General features: G+C 39.5%; 1 protein-coding gene and 1 long non-coding RNA gene across 3 annotated transcripts in view; both read right to left on the bottom strand.

Moving 5' to 3' along the window:
- LOC118766803 lies at positions 1 to 1,633 on the bottom strand. Its single transcript, XR_005002718.1, has 2 exons — positions 1,378 to 1,633; positions 1 to 1,246 (listed from the first exon to the last, which is right to left on the bottom strand). It is a non-coding gene; the product is annotated as an uncharacterized LOC118766803 (long non-coding RNA).
- A 13-nt stretch (positions 1,634 to 1,646) lies between these two features.
- The window catches only part of LOC115220755 (band 4.1-like protein 4), a 161,356-nt gene continuing 137,705 nt past the window's right edge, over positions 1,647 to 25,297 (bottom strand). For both annotated transcript variants that reach the window (XM_029790896.2, XM_036510579.1), the window contains 14 exons: positions 25,013 to 25,082; positions 23,697 to 23,783; positions 21,058 to 21,174; positions 19,472 to 19,537; positions 16,688 to 16,804; positions 13,597 to 13,683; positions 12,445 to 12,501; positions 11,516 to 11,584; positions 10,321 to 10,398; positions 8,805 to 9,032; positions 7,881 to 7,947; positions 5,355 to 5,398; positions 3,612 to 3,678; positions 1,647 to 2,691 (listed from right to left, as the gene is read on the bottom strand). In XM_029790896.2, coding sequence (XP_029646756.2) covers positions 2,011 to 2,691; positions 3,612 to 3,678; positions 5,355 to 5,398; positions 7,881 to 7,947; positions 8,805 to 9,032; positions 10,321 to 10,398; positions 11,516 to 11,584; positions 12,445 to 12,501; positions 13,597 to 13,683; positions 16,688 to 16,804; positions 19,472 to 19,537; positions 21,058 to 21,174; positions 23,697 to 23,783; positions 25,013 to 25,082 — 1,835 coding nt within the window. In that variant the 3' untranslated portion in view covers positions 1,647 to 2,010. The remainder of the gene's footprint in view (positions 2,692 to 3,611; positions 3,679 to 5,354; positions 5,399 to 7,880; positions 7,948 to 8,804; positions 9,033 to 10,320; positions 10,399 to 11,515; positions 11,585 to 12,444; positions 12,502 to 13,596; positions 13,684 to 16,687; positions 16,805 to 19,471; positions 19,538 to 21,057; positions 21,175 to 23,696; positions 23,784 to 25,012; positions 25,083 to 25,297) is intronic.

Genomic DNA, 25,297 nt, shown 5'->3' with positions numbered 1-25,297 from the left:
TTTTCATGATATAGTCTTTAAAAATACATTGCTGATTCTTCAGTTTCCCACAAACTCTCTTGGAGGCCAAGGCAAGGAATGATTTCAGTGTTCAGTTTCTCTTAATGCTTGTATTTTTCTGATCATGCCGCCTTACCACCGTTTCTTCCTGGTTCACAGATTTCTTTGACAGACTCTATACGTAATGTTTATAGATATTGATTTCAAATTTTAGCACAAGGCCAGCAATTTTGGAGGAGGTTAGGAAGTCAATTACAATGACCCCAGTGTTTAGCTGGTACTTACTTTACAGACCTTGAAAGAAAAGTCAACCTTGGCGGCATTTGAATTCAGAATGCAAAGTCAGAATAAATGCCATTACACATTTTGTCTGGAATGGAAACAGTTCTGCCAGCTTGCTTCCTTATGATGTTTATAGATATTATCATCATTCTATGTCCACTTTTCCATGCCTGCATGGGTCAGATGGAAGATATATAGATAGATATGTCCACACATACCAATTTAGTTCCTTTACATTTAAAGAAATATGTATCTCAAAATGGCATTGACTGATGGAAGCAACAATATTGTGGTCACTTATGATGGTGAATAGATTTGGTTATTTTCGTTTTTGGCACGATTAGCTCTCATTCAATTTTTTTTTTAGATATTTTCTGATTTATCAAGAAATTATTTTTCAAATGAATAAATACTGTTTTTGTTTTTCTTTGATTTTGCTGCAACACAAGGACAAATATTATATAGGAAGACATGTTTAGTTAAGGGGCAACACCAATATATTACTGGTATTTGATATGTTCAATCCAGAGACGAAAACACAGAATCAATCATGAAACTAGGAGATGGATTTCAAAACGTTCAGGTATTAAAGGTTATGGTTGAAAATTCCATGTTCTACCAGGTACACAAATGCATACATATTCATAGTGTTGAGGTTTTGATATGTAAATTGTAAAATGCTTTGAACATTTACATGATAAATGGTATAGCATGTGTATGTCTGTAGATAACTGTGTTTAAATCCGAACAAGCAGCACATGGAAATATAATATATGCATGTGGAAATCCTTGATTCTCAAGAACATATGCAAAGCCATTCTATGGACTTAACCTCAGTTATCAGATATATATATATATTGTGGGTTAACAAGGCTACCAATGGTTTCATGCAGAGGAAATTTCTCAGTTATCAAACCTAGCACATGAGAACTTCAGTATCCATCTTTTATATATATATATATCACTGTGACTGACCAAGCTATCAGATGTTGCTAGACATCACTAGTCACAATGCGCTTCGCATTGTTTTAGCCTTCAAATGATGCCACCCTGCTGGCTAAGCAAGCAGGCCAATATATATATGTTTATACTTACATATATGTTTATATATAACAAATTTGACCATCTTATATGTAATTTATGTGATATGTACAAATACTTCAATAGCAAGTCTGAATAGAGGGTCACTGAAACGGTTAACATCATTTGAATTCGCAAACTGTAGATTCATAGTTTTTGATACTTTTAACACTTTACCACTGAACCTTCTCATTAGACTTCCATTTATTGCATATTTCACTTTTTAGATCTGGTGAGGTGGTTATTGATTGGAGGTGTGGCCTGTGGTGATTGGAGGTGTGGCCTGTGGTGATTGGAGGTATGGCCTGTGTTGAGTGGGCATGTATAGTCTTGATTAGATGAGAGGACATGGCCCATGTTGATTGAAAGTGCAGTCTGTATTGATTGAGGGTGTGGTCTCAAGTAACTAGATGAGAGGGTGTGGCCTGCAATGATTAGGGTGTGGCCTCTGTTTAAGAGTATCACTTATATTGAGATTGCAGTTGTGGTCTGTATTAGTTTTCTTAGCCTTGTATTATAATTCCATTTACATCTGGGATATTTTACAGGAACTGTATTGACCAAGGGTATGGTCTGCATCATTGATTAGGAGAGAGGGTCGTTCTGTACTGACTGGGAAGAGGTGGGGTCTATAACACCTTCCTGAGTTTACAGTTCCGTAGCTTCTTCATTGGTCTGTCCTTCATGGAAGACAACTGTTAAATTTAAATCTTTATTCATAGGTGGCCGTCCTGGATCATTATCTTCTGGAGTTCGACTGTGTCGTGACCTGGAGGAAGAATGACTTTCTCTGTCAACATGGGAACTAGGTCGTGACCTCGAGTGACCTTCCCGATCACCATGGGAACCCGATCTATGTTGATGAGAATGAGAACTGCTGCCACCACTACGCGTGTCGCTGTGTCGAGATCTATGTGATGGTCGATAGTTTCCACCTTGCTCAGGTGTCCTGTCTGTCCGTGAGTAATGATGGGTGTGTCTTGACCGGTGGACTGGTGTATAGCTACCATAGTCACTATCTTCATGTTGGTTGTATGCCCGTCGTCCTGAGTGCACCGGTGTGTAAGAGCCAGATGTAGGACTGTCTGTGGTTGTTGGACTCTGCCAGTTAGATGACCGGTCATGTCTATGATGTCTGTGGCCAGAATGATCACTCTCTGCACGTTTGGAGTGATGCCCAGGAGTGTCACTGTCCACTCCATGTCTGCTGGAGTGTTGCCCTGGAGTGTCGCTGTCCACTCCATGCCTACTGGTGTGGTGTCCAGGAGTGTCACCTTCCAGCCCATGTCTACTTGCGTGATGTCCTGGAGTGTCACTCTCTGCTCCAGGCTAAAAGAAAAATAAAGAAAAACAATAATAAAAATAAATATTGATTCATCAGATAGTCAAATTACTACAAATTTGGAGGGGTGGGGCATAGATGGAGTACAAATACAAACTGAAATATATAAAGGGGTGCCGAAAGGTTCCTGGTTTTGGGTAAAAGAAAATAGAGAAGGATCAATTATGATTTTATTCAACTTATTCCCTTCCCAAATTCACACACTTATTGCAGCGGTCCTTCAGTTTTTCTAAGCCCTGTAAAAGAACTCGGAAAGTTGGGCCTCCAACTAGGCCTTTCACGAAACCCTTAAAGTTGAGAACTTTTCAGCACTCCTTTTAGTGTGTATTTTCACATGAACACATACACACAGTCACACATATTTAACATTAATATCTATTTCTTTACTACCCACAAGGGGCTAAACACAGAGGGGACAAACAAGGACAGACAAACGGATTAAGTTGATTACATCGACCCCAGTGCGTAACTGGTACTTAATTTATCGACCCCGAAGGGATGAAAGGTAAAGTCAACCTCGGCGGAATTTGAACTCAGAACGTAACGGCAGACGAAATACGGCTACGCATTTCGCCCGGCGTGCTAATGCTTCTGCCAGCTTGCCGCCTTATTTAACATTAATATCACCTACTTAGTATCTTATGATGTGTGTGTTGTTTAAATGGTAGGAGCTGCAGTTTTTTTAACCAGGAAATCTCTTTCTAAAGATGTATATAGAGTTAAAAAAACAAAGACACAACATACTTCAAAATCCATCCCAGAATTGGACAGGAACAGCAGACCATTAGTGAGGTGAGTTGGCATTGGTAAGCAGCCATAAAGTTAGTATCTGCCAATCTCATTCACTTCCGATAGCCTAATGAGCTTGAAGGGGTTAACGCAGGACTTTAAGAAACGCTTTACTTACCTCTGAGCAATAAGAAATTCTAGTCACATGTTCATTATGGGATCTTGGTCTTCTGGATTCTGGAGTTCTACAATATAACGAGATACATGATTAACATAATCAAATATAACACTGCAGGCAGAATATAAGCCATATGCAAATTTATTCAAATAAGTAAGCCACTCCCTTCTTACCACTTTTACAATTAGTGATATTTATATTATGGAGATGTACTTGCATAGCGAGTGACTTGATCTGAGATCGTGTGCTGCAACGAAGATAATTGCAGCGTGGAAAATATTTTGACAAATTAAATTTAAATGTTGAAGTGAATCTAACAGTTTTGTGTGTTTCTTAAATGATATTTATATTTATTACAGTAAACAGATTTGTTGGCTACCACAACAACAATAACTGTGCAATAACTGCTTTACAAAAAGTGCAGCATTCATGGAATGTTCAATATAGTCTCTTGGAAAAAACAAAAAAATTCCAGGAAGTGTTAAAATCCATGAATACTGTTGTTTTTTGTAAAGCCATTATTGGGCAGTTATTTGTTGTTGTTTTAAGTATTGGCACACTTGTACACTTTACTCCCTCTCTTTTACTGGTTTCAGTCATGTGACTGTGGTCATGCTGGAGCACCGCCTTAAGTCGAGCAAATCAACCCCAGGACTTATTCTTTGTAAGCCTAGTACTTATTCTATCCATCTCTTTTGCCGAACTGCTAAGTTATAGGGATGTAAACACACCAGCATCGGCTGTCAAGCGATGTTGGGGGACAAACACAGACACACAAACAGATACACACACACACATATGTATGTATATATATATATATATATATATATATATATATATATATATATATTATATACATGACGGGCTTCTTTCAGTTTCCATCTACCAAATCCACTCACAAGGCTTTGGTCAGCCCGAGGCTATAGTAGAAGAATGAAGCTAGCATGATCAGCTGGATGTGTAATGTGAGTGTGCATACATGACAGAGTGTAAGTGCCCTGAGAGAAAAGTTGGATTTAAGAAGCATCAGATGTGGTGTGCAAGAGAGATGACTGCGCTGGTACGGTCATGTGTTGTGAATGAATGAGGACAGCTGTCTGAAAAAGTGTCACATCTTAGCAGTTGAGGGAACCTGTGGAAGAGGTAGACCCAGGAAAACCTGGGATGAGGTGGTGAAGCACAACCTTTGAACATTGGGCCTTACCGAAGCAATGACTAGTGACCGGGACCTTTGGAGATATGCTGTGCTTGAGAAGACCCAACAAGCCAAGTGAGACCATAGCCCATGGCCTATGCCAGTGGGTGTAACCAGCCCATTTATGAATACCCTCAATCATTGGAGAATAAACCTTGCTTGTGAAGACCTATTGAGGCAAGTGAAATCAATATATACATCACAACAATCCTCACTGCAGTATACCAATATATGCCACACAACAATATTTGTAGTAATAAATATATAGTGTGCAAGTTGTGTAGTAACATGTCAATATTTACACTACACAACAATCTCTACTGTGATATACCAATATATATACACACCACAACAACCTCTGTAGTGATATACAGAGATATACACCACATAACAAAGAACTATAATTCCAAATAATCATTTAATCTGAGACGTGGCACAGTGGTCCCTGCCAAACAACAAGATGTGAACCAATCCACAACTAGGCAACACTACAACAGTAACAACAGCTCTATTAAAAGACAGAAGCCCAAAAGAATTTTTTTACTTACCCAACGGGAACGGCAGATCTGGTATGTCTGGAGGAAGAGGAAGTCTGAAGAAGGAAACAATGTATTACAGGTATTATATAAGAATACAATGTCAGAAAACAAGATTTCTTTGAATTTATTTGATACTCCTGTGTGATTTCTTAACATTATTTGATACTCTTTTCAGTATTGTTAGTTGATACTCTATGTCAAGTCTGTTATTTGATACACTCATAAGTTTGTATGATATTAATTGATACTTCCTGTTAAATCTCATTAACAAGTCTGATTGGACTGAAAAATCTGATGTTACAAATCATCCAGAAACAGCCTGTTTCTAACTATAATTAATTACCACATCATTAGTAGCAGTTTGAATATATTAATCAGAAGAGATAATACTTTGACATGTGGTCCAGAGTTGTAACTCTGATGAGACTAAGGTGCCATTTAACTTTTAGCATTTAATCTGGCCATATTCAGCCCAAATATTCTACCTGTTTTATGTTAGAACTGACCATATCCAACTTTTCACACCTACCCTACAATGTCATTATAAAGATATACCAACATACCATTGAAATCTTAAAGCTACAGGATGTGTACTATTTTACTTGTTTCAGTTATTTGCCTGCAGCCATGCTGGAGCACTGCCTTTAGTCAAGGAAATCGACCACAGGACTTATTCTTTGTAAGCCTAGTACTTATTCTATTGGTCTCTTTAGCCGAACTGCTAAGTTATGGGGATGTAAATACACCAGCATCGGTTGCCAAGCGATGTTGGGGGGACAAACACAGTCACACAAACACACACACACATATATATATACATATACAAATATATGACAGGCTTCTTTTCAGTTTCCATGGACCAAATCCATTCATAAGGCTTTGGTTGGCCATGCAGTGGGACCATGCAGTTGGTTGGCCATGCAGTGGGACTGAACCCAGAACCATGTGGTTGGTAAGCAAGCTACTTACCATACAGCCACTCATGCACCTATTAATTTGAATAAATTAAAACAATTTCTCCCTGTTCCTTGCTGTCTCCCACTCTCTCTCTCTCTCTTTTTCTTGCTTTCCCCTCTGGCTGGATAACCACGTATCTCCTTTACAGCAGCACAACTCCTGTCCTCATTCTTGGTATCTTCTCTCTCTCTCTCTCTCTGGCTGGGTAACCATGTACATTCTTTTCAGCAAGACATATTTCTGTTTCCCTGTCACACTCCAATCTTTCATCATCTGGCACAAGATCATCTCCTCCAATTTCCCCTCTCCTCTCAAAGGATCTTTGACTTGCAAGTTACTTGGTAACTCTGCCAGTACTGGCGCCAAGTAAAAAGCATCCAGTCTCACTGTAAAGTGGTTGGCATTTGGAAGGGCATCCAGCTGTAAAAAAAACCATACCAAAACTAACCTTGCTTGTGCTTGTGCCATGTAAAAAGCACTGTCCACTCTGCTTGGTGGGTGGCAGGTGTTAAGAAGGGCATCCAACTATGAGGACCGTGCCAAAACAGACACAGAAGTCTGGTGCAGTCTTCTACCTGGCCAGCTCCCGTCAAACTATCCAACCCATGCCAGCATGGAAGGCAGATGTTAAACGATGATGATGGATGTAAATAAATAAGCGTTTCATTTGACAGAGTTGTCTGAATGCAAAAGGGTCAAACCTATATTGCTGAATGTATTTGGAGAAAAACACAATGAACAGGAAGTGAGTTCCAGAATAAAGGCTGCTCTGAGAAAGATGGTATAGCTGTGTGATTAAGAAGACTGCTTCACAATCATGTGGATCCAGGTTCAATCCCACTGCACAGCACCTGTGACAAATAGTGTTTTTTTACCATGAACTCAAGTTGGATGAGACTTTGTGATGGGAAATTATTAGTAAAAACTCTGCAGAAGCCTGTGCTGTATATATATTTTATATGTGTGTATATATGTTTATATATGCCAGTATGGAAAATGGATATTAGCTGATGATGTGTATATGTATGCATGAATATATACATATTTTTTCTTTTTTTTCTTTTACTTGTTTCAGTCATTTGACCGCGGCAATGCTGGAGCACCGCCTTTAGTTGAGTGAATCGACCCCAGAGTTTATTGTTTGTAAGCCTAGTACTTATTCTATCAGTCTCTTTTGCCAAACTGTTAAGTTACGGGGACATAAACACACCAGCATCAGTTGTCAAGCGATGTTGGGGGGACAAACACAGGCACACACACACATATATATATACGATTGGCTTCTTTCAGTTTCTGTCTACTAAATCCATGCACAAGGCTTTGGTCAACCCAAGGCTATAGTAGAAGACACTTGCCCAAGGTGCCATGCAGTGGGACTGAATCCATGACTATGTGGTTGGTAAGCAAGCTACTTACCACACAGCCACTCCTACATATATATATAGTGGTTTGGAATATAACTGCTCTTTCTAGCGTGCAAGGAGTCCTATTATGTACAACTCTTATGTGTTTAAATGTCCAACAACTGAAACAAGTAAAAAGATAAGAAAGAATGCTGTTATTAGGAAGGTGACTTACCTTATGACTCATTGATGGGTCTTGTGTGATAGTAGGGGAAGGTTCCACCGTTTCAGTAGTTTGGTATCTGTAACAACAAGCAAAATAGTCCATTCATAATTGCAAGAAAGCTGAAATTTCAAAGCCATTGCAGACCTTTTTCTTGAAAAATATGAAGAAATCTTAATATGAATTCTACCAAAGAATACTTCAAATTAATATTTAATAATCTGTTTGTTGGTTCACCTGTTATACTTTTGTTAGAGAGCGGGGAGAGAAATGTGAGTAGAGAAGATACTAGCAGGCTTATAGTCATTGATGATGGCCAAACTGAAATACTAATCAAAAATAATTCAGGTTACATGGCATGAAATATCTTAGAGATATTCCACATATCTCATATGAGTGTTATAAGGCCATTTTAGAAAAGAACGATCACTGTTATGAAAAATGGATTGTTTACAAGAATGTGTAATGAAAATAGGAAACGAAATAAACCACCTTTCACTCAAAAAGCTGATCAGTGTCTGAAAAAGGTGATGGTTTGTATCTGATGGGTTTACAAGGTGTCTTGTGTATTTTGAGCTCCTTCTACAAAACTGGATGTAAAATTCAGACAATTATTGTTTGCAATCACACCATGTAAAGGTGAGTGGCTGTGAGTGCATACCATTGATAATGCCCAATGAGGCTGAAATGCATCTGGTGTTCTCACCAAATGACAGCTAACTCAGTAGATATACAACTGACATTATATTAAAATAATTACAGGTGTGCACAGATTCTGAGTTAGCTAATATTTCAGGTAAGTAAATACAGGTAACCCAATAATAAGTATTCACCATCAATGACCTAACTATTTAACTCTTCTCTAATGGCAGCTGAGCACTCAGTGGATAAGATGCCACTAAAGTAATCAGAGATAACTCATTAATTAGTACTCACCTGTAATTAGAAGATACATTCACAGGAGTAGCTTTCACCTGGTCTTTTCTGATGCTCACTGGTTCATTTAAGGAACTGTATGCTGGAGGCGGGGGAGATGTCTCCTTAGAATGTCTACTATAGGGGGACAAATTGCCATCGTTTGTTTCACCCAGTCCTTCTACTTCTTCTTCCTCTTCCTCAAGTCCGTGAATGGATGACTGGGGATTCCGAGAACCGATTTTGTCTCTGCAAGTGAAAAACTAAACAGTCAGATCGACATTAATGTTTGTTACAGAAAGAAATGCTTCATTGCATTATATTGTTGCTTAACCACAAGTCACATCTATTTCTTTACTATCCACAAGGGGCCAAACACAGAGAGGATAAACAAGGACAGACAAATGGATTAAGTCGATTATATCGATCCCAGTGCGTAACTGGTCCTTAATTTATCCACCCCGAAAGGATGAAAGGCAAGGTTGACCTTGGCGGAATTTGAACTCAGAATGTAACTGCAGACGAAATACAGCTACACATTTCGCCTGGCGTGCTAACAATTCTGCCAGCTCGCCACAAGTCACATCTGATTAATGCAGACCAATGATGAAAGACATTCCAATTGTGGCATTCTAGTCCATCGAGTCTGGTCTGTCTAGGAATTCTAATAACTAATTTTGTCTTTACAAGTGAAAATTTAACAGTCAGGTCAATGTAGGTTTATGTATATCATACCATTGTGTGGGCCGATATCCCTGCTGACCGGCTGCTGATATTAAATAAAATGATAAGGCAGTGAACTAGTAGAATTGTTCACACGTTGGGCAAAAAGCTCTGTGGCATTTTGTCCTTATTTATGTTCTGAGTCCAGATTCTAATGAAGTTGACTTTCATCCTTTCAAGATCGTTAAAGTACCAGTTGAGCACTGGGTTCAATGTAATTGACTTACCCCACTCCTCCCCTCATAATTCCGGGCTTTGAGCCAAAATCTGAAACTGGTATCAAATATAGTGCTAAACACTTGTGGTATGCAAATCAGTAGCTCCATTTCTCTGCAACTACTGGAGTTGATGTCTATATAAACTGATTGTTTCTCTGGGATTAGTCAAATATATGTAGATGCCTCTGATGAGAGTTCAACAAGGTTCAAAAATCGATTAAAGCTGTTCATAAATTTGTTTTTTTTTTAGTCTACAGAGAAATAGGTAAGTTTGACACGCTTGTATGTCTACTATTAGGTCTACAGAAACTAATACTTCATCATGGTGTTATTTAGTCACAGATCAGTATTGACCTAGCAGATCAAAGACGTTCCATCTGTGGCCATTCCATCCATGCAGCCTTGTATGTCTATCTTTTATCGTTTACTTGTTTCAGTCATTGGACTGTGGTCAACATTTAGTGTTATGTAACCTAGTGTGATTTGGCTGCTATGTTTAGCAGGTAAAGCAACCACAGAAAACATCCTACATATGATGTGTGACTGTGAAATAATACAAAGGCAGAGAAGATGGTGGTGGTGGTGGTGTTACTTACCCACAGCTGCGACTCCTGGATTTGGCATAATGCTTTGATTTTGGAGAATGTTTGATTCGGAAAGGTTGGCTCTTTGTCCTGCGGAAAACATTTGAGAGGAATAACAATTAGTTATTAAGGATTAAGAACTGTGGAGGTACATAAGTGGGTGGATGGGTTAGATATAGGGGTACATGGATAGGAGGGTTAGGTCATGAATAAACATAATTGGGTGAATGGGTTAATTTTTAGGGTACTTGATCGGGTGAATGGGTTATGTAGTGAAATATGTTACTGGGTGGATGGATTAAGTACCAAGGTATAAAACTGGGTGGGTTAGATATTAGGGCATGACAGGATGAGTGGTTAGGTGCTGGGGTACCTGGTAAGTAACTGAGGTACCTTGAATCTTAACCACATCTACCACAATTTTCCTATCTCAATAGTGTGCTAAATTTGTTTTGTCACTAGTTTTAACCATGCAATTGTCTACAAACATTAAAAAGACATTTATTTCTTTGTGATGGATATCAACAGCTTATCACAAAGGCCACAGTCTAACTACCTACCTATGGACCTGCATATTTATTTACTTAATTCGCTAGCTATTTACATACCAACCTACCAACAAATCAAGTGCTCATAAGGTCTATCTGGAGACAGCATAAACATCAGGTTTAAACTGTTAATACTCACCACCTCTATACTAGCACCCATTCTACAAATCTCCTAAACTAGTACTCACTACACTGCAACTCTTCACTAGAACCAAACAGGTACCCCTATACCAATATATATATCGTTTGTATTAGCACCTAGAACAGACCAAGTTAACCCCCTATTCTAGAACCCCAAACAGGTACCCACATATCAATGCATAACACAAAACCCTTCTAAACAACACTCAGAACAGATATGTCACAAAATCATCTAAAACAATTCAAGGTACCTGCTTTATAAGTACCCAGGTGAATCTCTATATCAATACCCAAGGTAGCTATCCACTACAGTAGTACCCATAACAGTCCAAAGTTACTTTATACTAATACCCAGGATATCCACCCAGGGTAGCAGTACCTGTAACAATCCAAAGTAAACTCTATCCCAATATGTGGGTCGCATTACCCATAACAGCTCAAGTAACAGCTATATCAATACTCAGGATATCCTACAACCAAAATGGTTGGCACCAAAACCACAAAGACATTCTACTTACTCTACTTTTGTGTAAGGAATTTCCCTCAGTTGATCTTCAGGCCAATCTTCAGTCTCAATCAAGTTGTAGCTGCAATGAGATTAAATAAAATTTATCAATATATACACACACACACACATATATATGTGAAGGCATATGGCTCAGTAGTTAGAGCATCGAGCTTACGATCGTGAGGTTGTGAGTTCGATTCCCAGACCAGGCTGTGTGTTGTGTTCTTGAGCAAGACACTTTATTTCACGTTGCTCTAGTTAACTCAGCTGTAGAAATGAGTTGCGACATCACTGGTGCCAAGCTGTATCGGCCTTTGCCTTTCCTTGAATAACATCAGTGGTATAGAGCAGGGAGGCTGGTATGCATGGGCGAGTGCTGGCCTTCCACAAACAACCTTGCCCGGACTTGTGCCTTGGAGGGTAACTTTCTAGGTGCAATCCCATGGTCATTCATGACTGAAGGGGGTCTCCTCATATATATATATATATATATATATATGTGGAACCAACACACATATGACATATAGACACAGCAGAAATTCTTGGTACATACAAACACACATTTTCTTTTGGTCAGTCTCCTGCTACTCTGAGTTTCTTTGGTGGATGCCCAAGATCTTCAGGCAAGAAATAAAATATATTCCTTTCTACTCTAGGCACAAGGCCTGAAATTTTGTGGGAGAGCGCCAGTTGATTAGATCGCCTCCAGGACGCAACTGGTACTTATTTCATTGACCCCGAAAGGATTAAAGGCAAAGTCGGCCTTGGTGGAATTTGAACTCAGAACATAAGGACAGCTGAAATATCGTTAAGCATTTCATCCATTGTGCTAACGATTCTGCCAGCTCGCTGCCTTAATATAATAATAATAATAATAATAATAATAATAATAATAATAATAACAACAACAACAAAGCAATAAAAACTTGCTGAACGTACACAAAATGGTTTTTTAGTTCTTCAGGAGGACGTCTGTTTGGAGATTTACTTCGTCTTCTGAAAAAAAAAAAAAAAACAGCAATAAAAATAAGAAACAACTATCCAAAAAATACTGATTTCAGATTTAGGCACAAGGCCAGTAATATCAGGGAAGGGGTAAGTCAATTATATCGACCCCAGCAATCAACTGGCACTTATTTTACTCGCCTCAAATGGATGAAAGGCAAAACTGATCTTTGTGGGATTTGAACTCGGAACGTAAAAACAGACATAATACTGCTAAGCATTTTACAATGTCACACAACACACACATACAACATAAGTACATGCACACACATACAACATAAGTACATACACACACATATACAAGACACACACACCATAAAATGGCATTTAGACCGTGCCGGTGGCACGTAAAAAGCACCAACCGATTGTTGCCATTGCCAGCCTCCACTGGCACCTGTGCCGGTGGCACGTAAAAAGCATCCACTACACTCAAAGAGTGGTTGGCGTTAGGAAGGGCATCCAGCTGTAGAAACACTGCCAGATCAGACTGGAGCCTGGTGCAGCCTCCTGGCTTCCCAGACCCCGGTGAAACCATCCAACCCATGCTAGCATAGAAAACGGACGTTAAACAATGATGATGATGATACACACAATACACCAATATCACATGACACAAATACACACTCATACTTGGTGACTCTGCCAGTGCTGATGCCATGTAAAAAGCATCCAGTCCACACTGTAAAGTGGTTGGCATTTGGAAGGGCATCCAGTTGTAGGAACTGTGCCAAAACTGACCTCCCCTGTGCTGGTGCCACATAAAAAGCACTCAGTCCATTATGTGGGGTTGGTGTTAGGAAGGGCATCCAGCTGTAAAACTCCTGCCAAAACAGACACAGAGGTTTGGTGTAGGCTCTTGCCTGGCTGGCCCCTGTCAAACCATCCCACCCATGCCAGCATGAGAGGTGGACGTTAAACGATGATGATGATGATAGACACTAACGTCACACAATGACTCAGATGTACATTCACATACCAACATACACACACACAACAGAGCTGATAATCTAAAATGTCTCCAATACAAAACAAAACCACAGACACATCTGATTCTGTTGATAACAACCACAACAGTCCCCAACTCACCGTCTTCTCCGTTTCTGGAGCCCATCAGCTGCAGCACCAACTCCACCTCCGCCAACAGTTGTAGAAGAATGACTTGGAGAGACGGTACTAAAAGAGAAATATAAACAGCTGTCATCATCAAATACACAGACATTACAATATAAGGGGGTGTTGAAAGGAGCCCGGCTTTAAGGGTATTGTGAAAGGCCTGGTTGAAGGCCCAACCATCCAAGTCCTTTTACAGATCTTAGAAAAACTGAAGGACTGCTGCAATAAGCGTGTGAATCTGAGAGGGGAATATTTTGAATAAACTCCTAATTAACTGATCCTCCTCTATTTTCTTTTACCCAAAGCCAGGAACTTTTCAGCACCCCCTCATGTATATATACTCTTTTACTTGTATCAGTCGTTTGACTGTGACCATGCTGGAGCACTGCCTTTTAGTCAAGCAAATCAACACCACAACTTATTCTTTGTAAGCCTGGTACTTATTCTAAGTTATGGGGATGTAAACACACCAGCATCGGTTGTTAAGCGATGTTGGGGGGACAAACACAGACACACAAACGCACATATATATATAATATACATATATACGATGGGCTTCTTTCAGTTTCCATCTGCAAAATCCACTCACAAGGCTTTGGTCGGCCCGAGGCTATAACACAAGACACTTGCCCGGAATCCGGAACCATGTAGTTGGTAAGCAAGCTTCTTACCACACAGCCACTCCTGCGCCTATATATATGTAACTAATATAGTACCTTTATAAACCAGGCTAATTCAGCTGTTTCTCCATAGACTGAAAAAATGATGAACAACCTTGATTGGCTCCTCATTAGAGGCATCTACATTAATTTAGCCAGTCCCAGAGAGACAAGCAGCCAATCTATTTCTATACTCAACAATTACAGCAACAACAGAAAAACTGGTGTTACTAATTTGCATACCATAAACACTTTTGTTTTAAATATCAAGGGCCTGTCTATAGGGACTTTAGTCCACACCTATATATATATATATATATATATATATATTCAAACATATAAGGGATGGCCATAATAGGACATCCGACTCACTAGAAAGAGCATCTAAACTCCAAACCACTAATAGTTGTAATTCTGAAATGGAAAGAGAAATAAAAACGTTTACCATTTCCTTTCTGGACTATGCATAGTTTCGGCAATCTTTTGTAAGTAAATTAAATTAAATTAAATTTATTTAACACTGGCGTTGCACTCATCAGCAGAAAAGCCAAGGACTACCATATATTCACGAGGCGACAACGAGCATGCCTCGAATCTAAATGCTATAAATTTTCAAAATCCACTGCATTCGCGCGGTTTACTCAGCAGTAAATATAAACTGCCGATTTAATTTCAAAATTAGCCAAAAAATCATTAATTAATAAATTTTAGGGTAGCAAAAAAATTCTAGAAAAATTCTCTGCTACCAGCGGTCAAGTGAGAAAAAAAAAAATAGTCAATAGACTATATAATATACATTCAAACATATAAGGGATGCAGTAACAGGCCTATGGATAGTGTCTATACATTACATATGATTCATATATATATGGCACATAAAAAGCACCATCCGAACGTGGCCGATGCCAGCACCGCCTCGACTGGCTTCTGTGCTGGTGGCACATAAAAAGCACCAACCGATCGTGGCCGATGCCAGACCCCTCTGGCACCTGTGCAGGTGGCACGTAAAAAGCACCCACTACACTCGCGGAGTGGTTGGCGTTAGGAAGGGCATCCAGCTGTAGAAACACTGCCAAATCAGACTGGAGCCTGGAGCAGCCCCTGGCTCCCCAGACCCCGGTCGAACCGTCCAACCCGTGCTAGCGCGGAAAACGGACATTAAACGATGATGATGATGATGATGATATATATATATGAACCATATGTAATGTATAGACACTATCCATAGACCTGTTACTGCTGTATTTGTCCTCAGAAAACATCTCTTACAAATATGCTGCATATCAAGCACAATGCCAGTGCTGCCTGACTGGCTCCCCATGCCGGTGGCACATAAAAAGCACCATCCAAATGTGGCCGATGCCAGTCCCCACCACCAACTGCCTCCTGTGTCGGTGGCACATATAAAAAAAACATCTGAATTTGGTCGATGCTAGTGCTGCCTGACTGGCTCTTGTGCTGGTGGCACGTAAAAAGCACCCACTACACTTTCAGAATGGTTGGCGTTAGGAAGGGCATCCAGCTGTAGAAACCTTGCCAGATCAGACTGGAGCCTGGTGCAGCCTCCTGGCTTGCCAGTCCCCTAGTCAAACCGTCCAACCCATGCCAGCCTGGAAAACGGACGTTAAACGATGATGATGATGATATATATATACATATATTAGGATATAAGACAGAATGGAATGAGTATATTTGGAATAGTGACCAGTTCAGGGATGGACACAACAGTCTGTAATAAATGACCAACAACTGACCACTGAGAGATACAGTGTAGCATCAATGACCAGGTTGTAAATGTAGAGAGCCACTGTGCCTTGTTTCAAACCAAAAGGTCCCTAGATCTAATCCTATCTGGTACTATGTACACATACATCCGGTTCAAGTAATTTGTTTTCGGTGAGTCACCAATTGCTACCAGTCATTGTATGATGAATGGTTAATGAGTTTTCTAAATTAATATTTTTAGTCACTGGTTGTCAGTTTTGTTGGCTGAACATGTGAAAACCAGTGGAGTAAAAAATACCTTACTAGAATGAAGAGGAGTAAAGGTTGGTGACAGGAAAGGCATCCAGATGTAGGACACTGCTTCAATAAGTCTTGTTCAGCTGATGTTGAGGTGGATGAAAACTTACTTAAGATGATGATGATGAATTTGCGGTTAAGAATTTCATGTTGCAAGTTTAGTCAGTCTAACAAATTTAATGGAATGAAAACTAAAATATGAAGGAAACTATACAGGAAGAAGGGGAGGTGGTGAAGGAGAAGAAGAGAGGGAGATGAGAAAGAGATGGAGGAAAACAAGAGAAGGAAGAGGAACAGAAGATGAAGATGAAGAAGAAATAAGGAGGAGGAGGAAGAGGAGAGGGTAAAGGATGCAAGAGATGTATAAAGAGAAGTCAACTTACTCTTCTCTGACTGTTGATGGCCGTGAATTGTCACCTGAACTAAGTCCACCTCGGGATGGGTATAAGGGAGGTCTACGACAAGATACATCAGAATCACTGTTGCTGGTCATTTCTTTCCTGGAGGAGAAAGAGAGAGAAAGGAAACATTACTTATATTTAGAATACCTATTTCTTTATTGCCCACAAGGGGCTAAACACAGAGAGGACAAACGGATTAAGTCGATTACATCGACCCCAGTGCATAACTGGTACTTATTTAATCGACCCTGAAAGGATGAAAGGCAAAGTTGACTTCAGCGGAATTTGAACTCAGAATGTAACGACAGACGAAATACAGCTATGCAGTTCAGCCGGTGTGCTAACGATTCTGCCAGCTCGCTGCCTTAAATTACTTATATATAGGTGCAGGAGTGACTGTGTGGGAAGTAGCTTGCTAACCAACCACATGGTTCCGGGTTCAGTCCCACTGCGTGGCATCTTGGGCAAGTGTCTTCTGCTATAGCCCCGGGCCGACCAATGCCTTGTGAGTGGATTTGGTAGATGGAAACTGAAAGAAGCCTGTCGTATATATGTATATATATACATATATATGTATGTGTGTGTGTGTGTGTTTGTGTGTCTGTGTTTGTCCCCCTAGCATTGCTTGACAACCGATGCTGGTGTGTTTACGTCCCTGTCACTTAGCGGTTCGGCAAAAGAGACCGATAGAATAAGTACTGGGCTTACAGAGAATAAGTCCCGGGGTCGATTTCCTTGACTAAAGGCAGTGCTCCAGCATGGCCGCAGTCAAATGACTGAAACAAGTAAAAGAGAGAGTATACCTCTGAATGTCTGTAAGCTTAATTGTATACATATGTATACATGTGTGTGTGTCTGTATATCATAAAAAGCTCCCCCTGGAGAACTGCATCTGCATCCCAGAACTGCATCTGCATCCCATTGCACCATTAATACACATTCATTGCAGAAGATGCAAATACAACAAAATATGCAAAGGGAAGAAATCGTAGAATCTGCTCGATGCGTTAATCCTATTCTTCCATTTATAAACATACATATATAATAGTAGTCGTGGCCGATGCCAGTGCTGCCTGACTGGCACCCGTGCCGGTGGTACATAATAAGCACTACTCAAGTGTGGGTCAATGCCAGTGCCACCTGGCTGGCTCCCCGAGCTGGTGGCATGTAAGAGGCATCATCCAAACACAGTCGATGCCAGTCCCCCCCCCCCCCCCACCAACTGGCTCTGTGTCGGTGGCATGTAAAAAGCACCATCTGAACATGGTCGATGCCAGTGCCACCTGACTGGCTCCCATGCCAGTGGAACGTAAAAAGCACCCACTACACTTTCAGAATGGTTGGCATTAGGAAGGGCATCCAGCTGTAGAAACCTTGCCAGATCAATCTGGAACCTGGTGCGGCCTCCTGGCTTGCCAGTCCACTATTCAAACCATCCAACCCATGCCAGCATGGAAAACGGACGTTAAACGATGATGATGATGATATATATATATTAGAATATAAGACAGAATGGAATGAGTATATTTGGAATAGTCACAACAAGAAGTATATTAAGATATAGGATTATTTTACAATGTAAATGATTGGAATATGACTGTACAATAGAGAATAAGAAGATGCATAAAAGTTCTTAGGATCGTTTCATGATTCTGTAACTTGTCTGAATGAAGTGGAAATGGTAATCATATTGAAGTTGCATAACCATTCTTCAGAGATATAAAAGGGAAAAAACCATATAGGCGTAGGAGTGGCTGTGTGGTAAGTAGCTTGCTTACGAACCACATAGTTCTGGTTTCAGTCCCACTGCATGGCACCTTGGGTAAGTGTCTTCTACTATAGCCTCGGGCTGACCAAAGTCTTGTGAGTGGATTTGGTAGACGGAAACTGAAAGAAGCCTGTCGTATATATGTATATATATATATTATATATATATATATATGTATGTATGTATAGGCGCAGGAGTGGCTGTGTGGTAAGTAGCTTGTTTACCATCCGCATAGTTCTGGTTTCAGTCCCACTGCATGGCACCTTGGGCAAGTGTCTTCTACTATAGCCTCGGGCCGACCACAGCCTTGTGAGTGGATTTGGTAGACGAAAACCATCGTATATATGTATATATGTATGTGTATGTTTGTGTGTCTGTGTTTGTACACCCAACATCACTTGACAACCGATGCTGGTGTGTTTACGTCCCTGTAACTTAGCGATTTAGCAAAAGAGACTGATAGAATAAGTACTAGGCTTACAAAGAATAAGTCCCGGGGTCGATTTGCTCGACTAAAGGCAGTGCTCCAGCAAGGCCACAGTCAAATGACTGAAACAAGTAATAGAGTATAAATATATATCTATATATATATATATATATATATACACACACACACGCAAACACACTATATACACACATACGTACATATAGTAGACGTACAAAGCCTCAAAGAGTGGTGGTGATGCTCTTTGTTGTTGTGTGTAACCAAATAATGAAGAACCATGAAACAACTTGCACAGCTTTGTCCAACTTATGAAAGGAAGGAATTGGAAAATGGTGATAAAATAACTGATAATTTGTATAATACACACACAGACACTTGTATATAGATTTCCTCTGCAAGAGAGAGAGAGTTTTGAGAACCAACTGCATTTGAATACCAAAGAAGTTGATGCTCTGCTCAAAAGAAATCTTCTGCCCCACAATAAATACCCAGAGACACCCAGACGCCCCACAACTGTTCCAGAGATTAAGAACTGTTCCAAGGAATACTCTACCTGTGCCGTCTTGTTGTACCGGACTTTTCACTTTCATTGTCAGATCCTTTTTTATTCGATGTGTACCTGAAGGGAAGAGGAATGATAATACAGAGGGTTAATATAGTGGGGGATGTAGGGAAGGTAAAAATGCAGGGAAGGCAAGATGCTGACACCAAAGAACTGACCATTAACAGAGATGGTGAAGTATCATTGACCAGGACACCACAGCCTGTAATAAACTGACCAACAAATGACCACTAACCGTTGCAGAGAAGTTTTACCCTTTTGTTACTGTATTTATTTTGAGATACTCTGGGGTTTTTTCAATTACTTTAAAAGTAAAGAATTTAGTAAAATAACTTAGTTATCATTAAGCTAGTGTTAGGAACATAAATTGTGACTAAGGTTTGGTGGAAGATATTAATTCAAAATTTATGAAAATAGACATTTGTACTCAGAGCCAGAGCCGGTTTCAGCCAGGTTGCTAACGAAAGGGTTAAGTGACCAGTTCAGGGATGGACACAACAGTCTGTAATAAATGATCAACAACTGACCACTGAGAGATACAGTGTAGGATCAATGACCAGGTTGTAGATGTAGAGATCCACTGTCCCTTGTTTCAAACCAAAAGGTTCCTAGATCTAATCCTATCTGGTACTATGTACACACACATCCGGTTCAAGTAATTTGATTTTGGTGAGTCACTGATTGCTACCAGCAACTGTATGATGACAGGAATAACATAAGAGAGAGACAATCTCTCATATCAACCTGCAGTGCACCCTGTCCAGTTTCTGTGACTGAAGAGGTGATAACCACGACGAAATGCTTGCATCTCACAGTCTGGGTAGGTGGCGCTGTGAGCTGATTTTGGTGTTTTTACACTATTTGTCTACAGTGAGAAATTTTCTCTATCACAGTCAATAGCTGGTGATAACATTATATAGTGTTTATTTTGTGTTAATTTTGACACACTACTGCAATCTATGACAATTTAACTGGTATATAAGTAATCTGTGGCTGGTCCATTACAACTGGAAAATAATTGTGTTATATCCGTGGTAAATATTCATGGAGACAAAATTTGTGTCCATCTGTCAATGGCTGGCGATGCAATGAGAATGGAAACATTGAATGGCTGTCACAACATTCTGGGAATATGGCCAAAACCACCTTTATATAGGTGCCCAGTGAGATAGTTCTAGAAAGTCAAATTGTGATAGCTTGACACTGATTGGTCAGTTAATCAGCCGATCATGTGAAACTACTGTGGCTTGGCTGTGATGTCTACTCAGCCGCCTGGTGATTATTATTTGTTATTGCCCCCTCCACTACTTGAAAACCAGTGTTAGTTTGTTTATATCCCATAACTTAGTGGTTTGGCAAAAGAGACCAATAGAATAAGTCCCAAACTTTAAAAAAACAATGTAAGTCCTAGATTGATTTGCTTGGCTAAACTGGTCAAGACTGTGCTCCAGCATGGCCACAGACAAATGAGTGAAACAAGTAAATGATAAAAGGTGTGAAAAAATACTTGACAAATAATGTAGAAGAATTCAGAAGATTCTAGAGAAGAAACCATAAAACAAACACTGAATATTTACCGTTTCTTATAGTTCTGTTCGCTGTCACTGCCTGACATAGCACGGCGCTGTACCTGAAACTTTAGTTTGTCACTCTTTGTAGACATTGGTGAATCCTTTCCAGATGTGTAAAGACCCCTGCATGAGAAAATAAATAATAATAATAATAATAATAATAATAAATGATGATATGACCCATGCATGAGCCAAAAGTTTGGAACCTTTTTGTAAAAATTAAAATTGTTGTGCCCAATTAGGGTTAGGGTTCAATTAAAATATGTACAATGTAGAGATATAATTACCTTATAATTGATCCAATGGCTCAATATCTTTTGGCCAGGTAATAATATATTGCAAATTAAATATAACTTTGGGCATTTAATACAAAAATTCTAATTTTCAGACCTATGTTCCAAACTTTTGGTTATGACTGTAGTTAGACATTATACCATAAATTACAAGAGAGGTGAAGTGGGTACTTCATGATTATGTAAGACCCTCATTCGGGAAAGATAACCCAAGAAAAGATAAATTCAGTAGGCTTGGAAGCTCTACCCCACCCTCCCAAGGTGTTCTTGCAATCAACCAATCAGAAAAGAGTTAATGACCAAATAGCAATGAGGACTTGTGCTTATGTTAGAAATCCTCATTCTCCTCCTCATTATTATTAAGTACTAGTCAAGTATCGGGGTTGATGTAATCAACTTGCCGTCTGCCCGCAAGGGAAGTGGGAAGAAAAGACAGGATGGTCATTGCTGGAACCCCTTTGATCATAGTTCAGTTGTGATCAAAGAAGTGGATCCTCATTCTTGAATCAAGTGGTAGAGCCATGTCGTTCTGTTACCATGGTAACAAGATAAAGTTCTATTTTAATAATGCCATGACCAAGATATGGTCTATCTTCAAAAGGAAAGTGAGAATAGAGAGGCAAGTTTTGTCTAGCGAATGTTTCAAAAAAAGATGGGTGAATGTAGCAAGGATGGCACGTATGAATGACGAAGCCACCTTGAGCATAATCCTATGAACTCGGAAAAATTTAAAACAGAGTGTTAACATGTGATATTATTGATCAAGGTTACTGTGGTCTTTTCTGTAGGCTTTTCTTTCTACAGATAAACTTTCTGTTTCCCCCTTTACACTTTACATCATGACATTTCTGTGATACACGATTCCTATTGATCATTTTTTTTTCTCTTTCCTTTTTACGATCCCTTTTGATCGAAAACCTACCCCACCTTTTTTTTTCTCCCCTAAAAGAAAAGCTCTACTTTGTAATCTGTCCTGTCTGTGTTCAGCCCTGTGTGGCTAATAAAGAAACATATCTGATGGCCCATGGAAGACAAGGACTTTATATCCGTGGTAAATATTCATGGAGAAAAAATTTGTGTCCATCTGTCAATGGCTGGCGATGCAATGAGAATGGAGACATTGATTGGCTGTCTCAACATTCTGGGAATATGGCCAAACCAACTTTATATAGGTGCCCAGTGAGATAGTTCTAGAAAGTCAAACTGTGATAGCTTGACACTGATTGGTCAGTTAATCAGCCAATCATGTGAAACTACTGTGGCTTGGCTGTGATGTCTGTGCTGAAAATTCAACATTGCATGCTTTATGAATTTAGTAAAAGGCACCAATACAACTCATACAAGGAAAAACATTTGTACTGTATATCCGGATGGTGTGAAAGTTTGGAAATGTGGAAGACAGTTTCACAAATTGAAAAATGGTGACTTCAATCTTTTCGATGGTTACCGGTCAGGAACACAAAATGTTCTCAATAATGACATAGTGAAAACTGAAACTGAAGTGGATTTGCATTTAAGTATTGGGGACCAGTCCTGGAGGTTTATTACTAAAGCTTGGTCCATCTCAAGCAAATAGGCAAAGTGAACAGAGAAGGGAAGTGGGTTCTTTGCAATTATGCAAGATCACATTCAATAAAGATAACCCAAGAAAAGATAAATTCATTAGGCTTGGAAGCTCTGATTTTTTGTTTTGTTTTTTTTTCCCAAGAAATCAGAAAACTGGTTTCTAGGTGAGAAAATATTATTGCTAACGATGGCGATTATAATTTGAATGAATACTCTTTACTCTCTTTTACTTGTTTCAGTCATTTGACTGCGGCCATGCCGGAGCACCGCCTTCAGTCGAGCAAATCGACCCTGGGACTTATTCTTTGTAAGCCCAGTACTTATTCTATCGGTCTCTTTTGCCAAACCGCTAAGTGACGGGGACGTAAACACACCAGCATCGGTTGTCAAGCAATGCTAGGGGGACAAACACACACACACACACATACATACACATATATACAACAGGCTTCTTTCAGTTTCCGTCTACCAAATCCACTCACAAGGCATTGGTCGGCCCGGGGCTATAGCAGAAGACACTTGCCCAAGATGCCATGCAGTGGGACTGAACCCGGAACCATGTGGTTGTTAGCAAGCTACTTACCACACATCCATTCCTGCGCCTATATTCATGATATATTTTAAGCTAATTTGAATTCATTATATGAAATGCAGCACTATTTTCCAGTAACCCTAATATAGAACTATGACTGTTCCCCCGCGACAATAACAGCAAAAGGGTAAGAGACATCAATGGTAAAAAGAATTCCTTTTAAGGAATTAAGACTAATGTGAGGCGAGACTTACCCAGCAGAACTTGATTCCCAAGGATACGATCTGGTACTTCGTGGTGAGTCTTTACCAGGGAGTTCTGGTAAACTCCTTAGACGTGGCCTGGAAAGTACAAGGTAAGTGGTTGTTACAGTGGTGTGTGGATAGAATAAACATAATGGGAAATAGTGAATAGAGTCTGTTGGGTAAATGGTTAATAGTGGATATGGTTTAATAGGGATTAGAGAGACAGTAAACATAGTTTGTTATGTATGTGTGTGTGTGTGTGTGCATGTACATACACACACACACATATATATCTGTATGTATGTATGTATACACATCTGCATGTATGTGTGTATATATATATGCTGGTCCCGTTGCTAGAAGGCGGTAGGGATTCGCTCCCCTGCTCGCAATTTATTCGATGCAGCTGTGCATTGTTAACCAGCTGGAGGAGATGTCCTCTCGGGGTTAAAAGATTACAGTAGAGTCCACTCGAATGGACAGCCATGTTAAAGTGGGTACGAACATTACTTGTCAGTACAACTACTGTGCTGACCTCTTAGAGAGATTCTAGAACTAGCATATTTACTTATATATATATATAAACACGTGTGTGTTGTCTATGTTATAATTTAGAAACTTTGAGAGAACATGAAATAATTTGTTTTTGACAGTACAACTTAAAGAAGATAAAGCTATAAATAATACCATGTAAATATTGAGTTAAAGAAACTCTTTTGGATAGAAAATATTGAAGGCCCCAGTTGCTATTATCTATAGCTTTATTTACTCTGAATTCCATTTTTAAAAATGATATATATATACAAAATCACGTACTTTTTAACAGAATTTTAATAGATTAGTGTTGTCTGTTTAGCCAATCAGATATTTCCCATTTTATCAGGATGCTATCATCGCAAAATTATCATTGATCACTAATCACAAGTGATTCATTTTCTGAGAAGGTCAACACAAACTCAAACACTTGTCTCATCTCATTAATATAGCCATACCATCGATGAATTAAGGGGACTCATTAGGATAGCTGAGGACAAGAAAACCCTTCTAGTGCTGGTGCTTTGATTAACTGCTCTCCCTATACTCTGTAATGTGGCTGGCATTAAGAAAAGCCATACAAACCAGACCCCAAAATGGAATATATGAGCAAAGCATAGTTTCTGATATCTCAAGGAGGAATAAGCTCCGAATCGGACTGTGACAATCCATCTGATCCATGCCAGCATGGAAAGCAAACATAAAATGATAATGGTTATAATTAAGGTTCAAACAGGCCTGACACATAATGGCTAACAACAACAATAACAACAGCAACATAAAATACGTACATTCTAATAGCTTCAGGACTAATCGTGGTGGATAGAGGCAGTTTTGCAACTTGATCACCATAGCAACTAACTGGAAAGAAAAAAAAAAAAGAAAAGAGAATAAGAAATGCACAAATTTTAGTAGAATTTCAATAATGGAGATTTTATGTGTTTTATAGGTGTAGGTGTGGCCGTGTGATTAATATGCTGGCTTCCCAACCATGTGGTTTCAGGTTCTGTCCCACTACATGGCACCTTGGGAAAATGTTTCGTAATATAGCTTTGAGTCCATCAAAGCCTTTGACA

Source organism: Octopus sinensis, linkage group LG17 (assembly GCF_006345805.1).
Source record: "Octopus sinensis linkage group LG17, ASM634580v1, whole genome shotgun sequence".
Taxonomy (NCBI): domain Eukaryota; kingdom Metazoa; phylum Mollusca; class Cephalopoda; order Octopoda; family Octopodidae; genus Octopus; species Octopus sinensis.
This window is presented reverse-complemented; position numbering and strand designations above follow the sequence as displayed.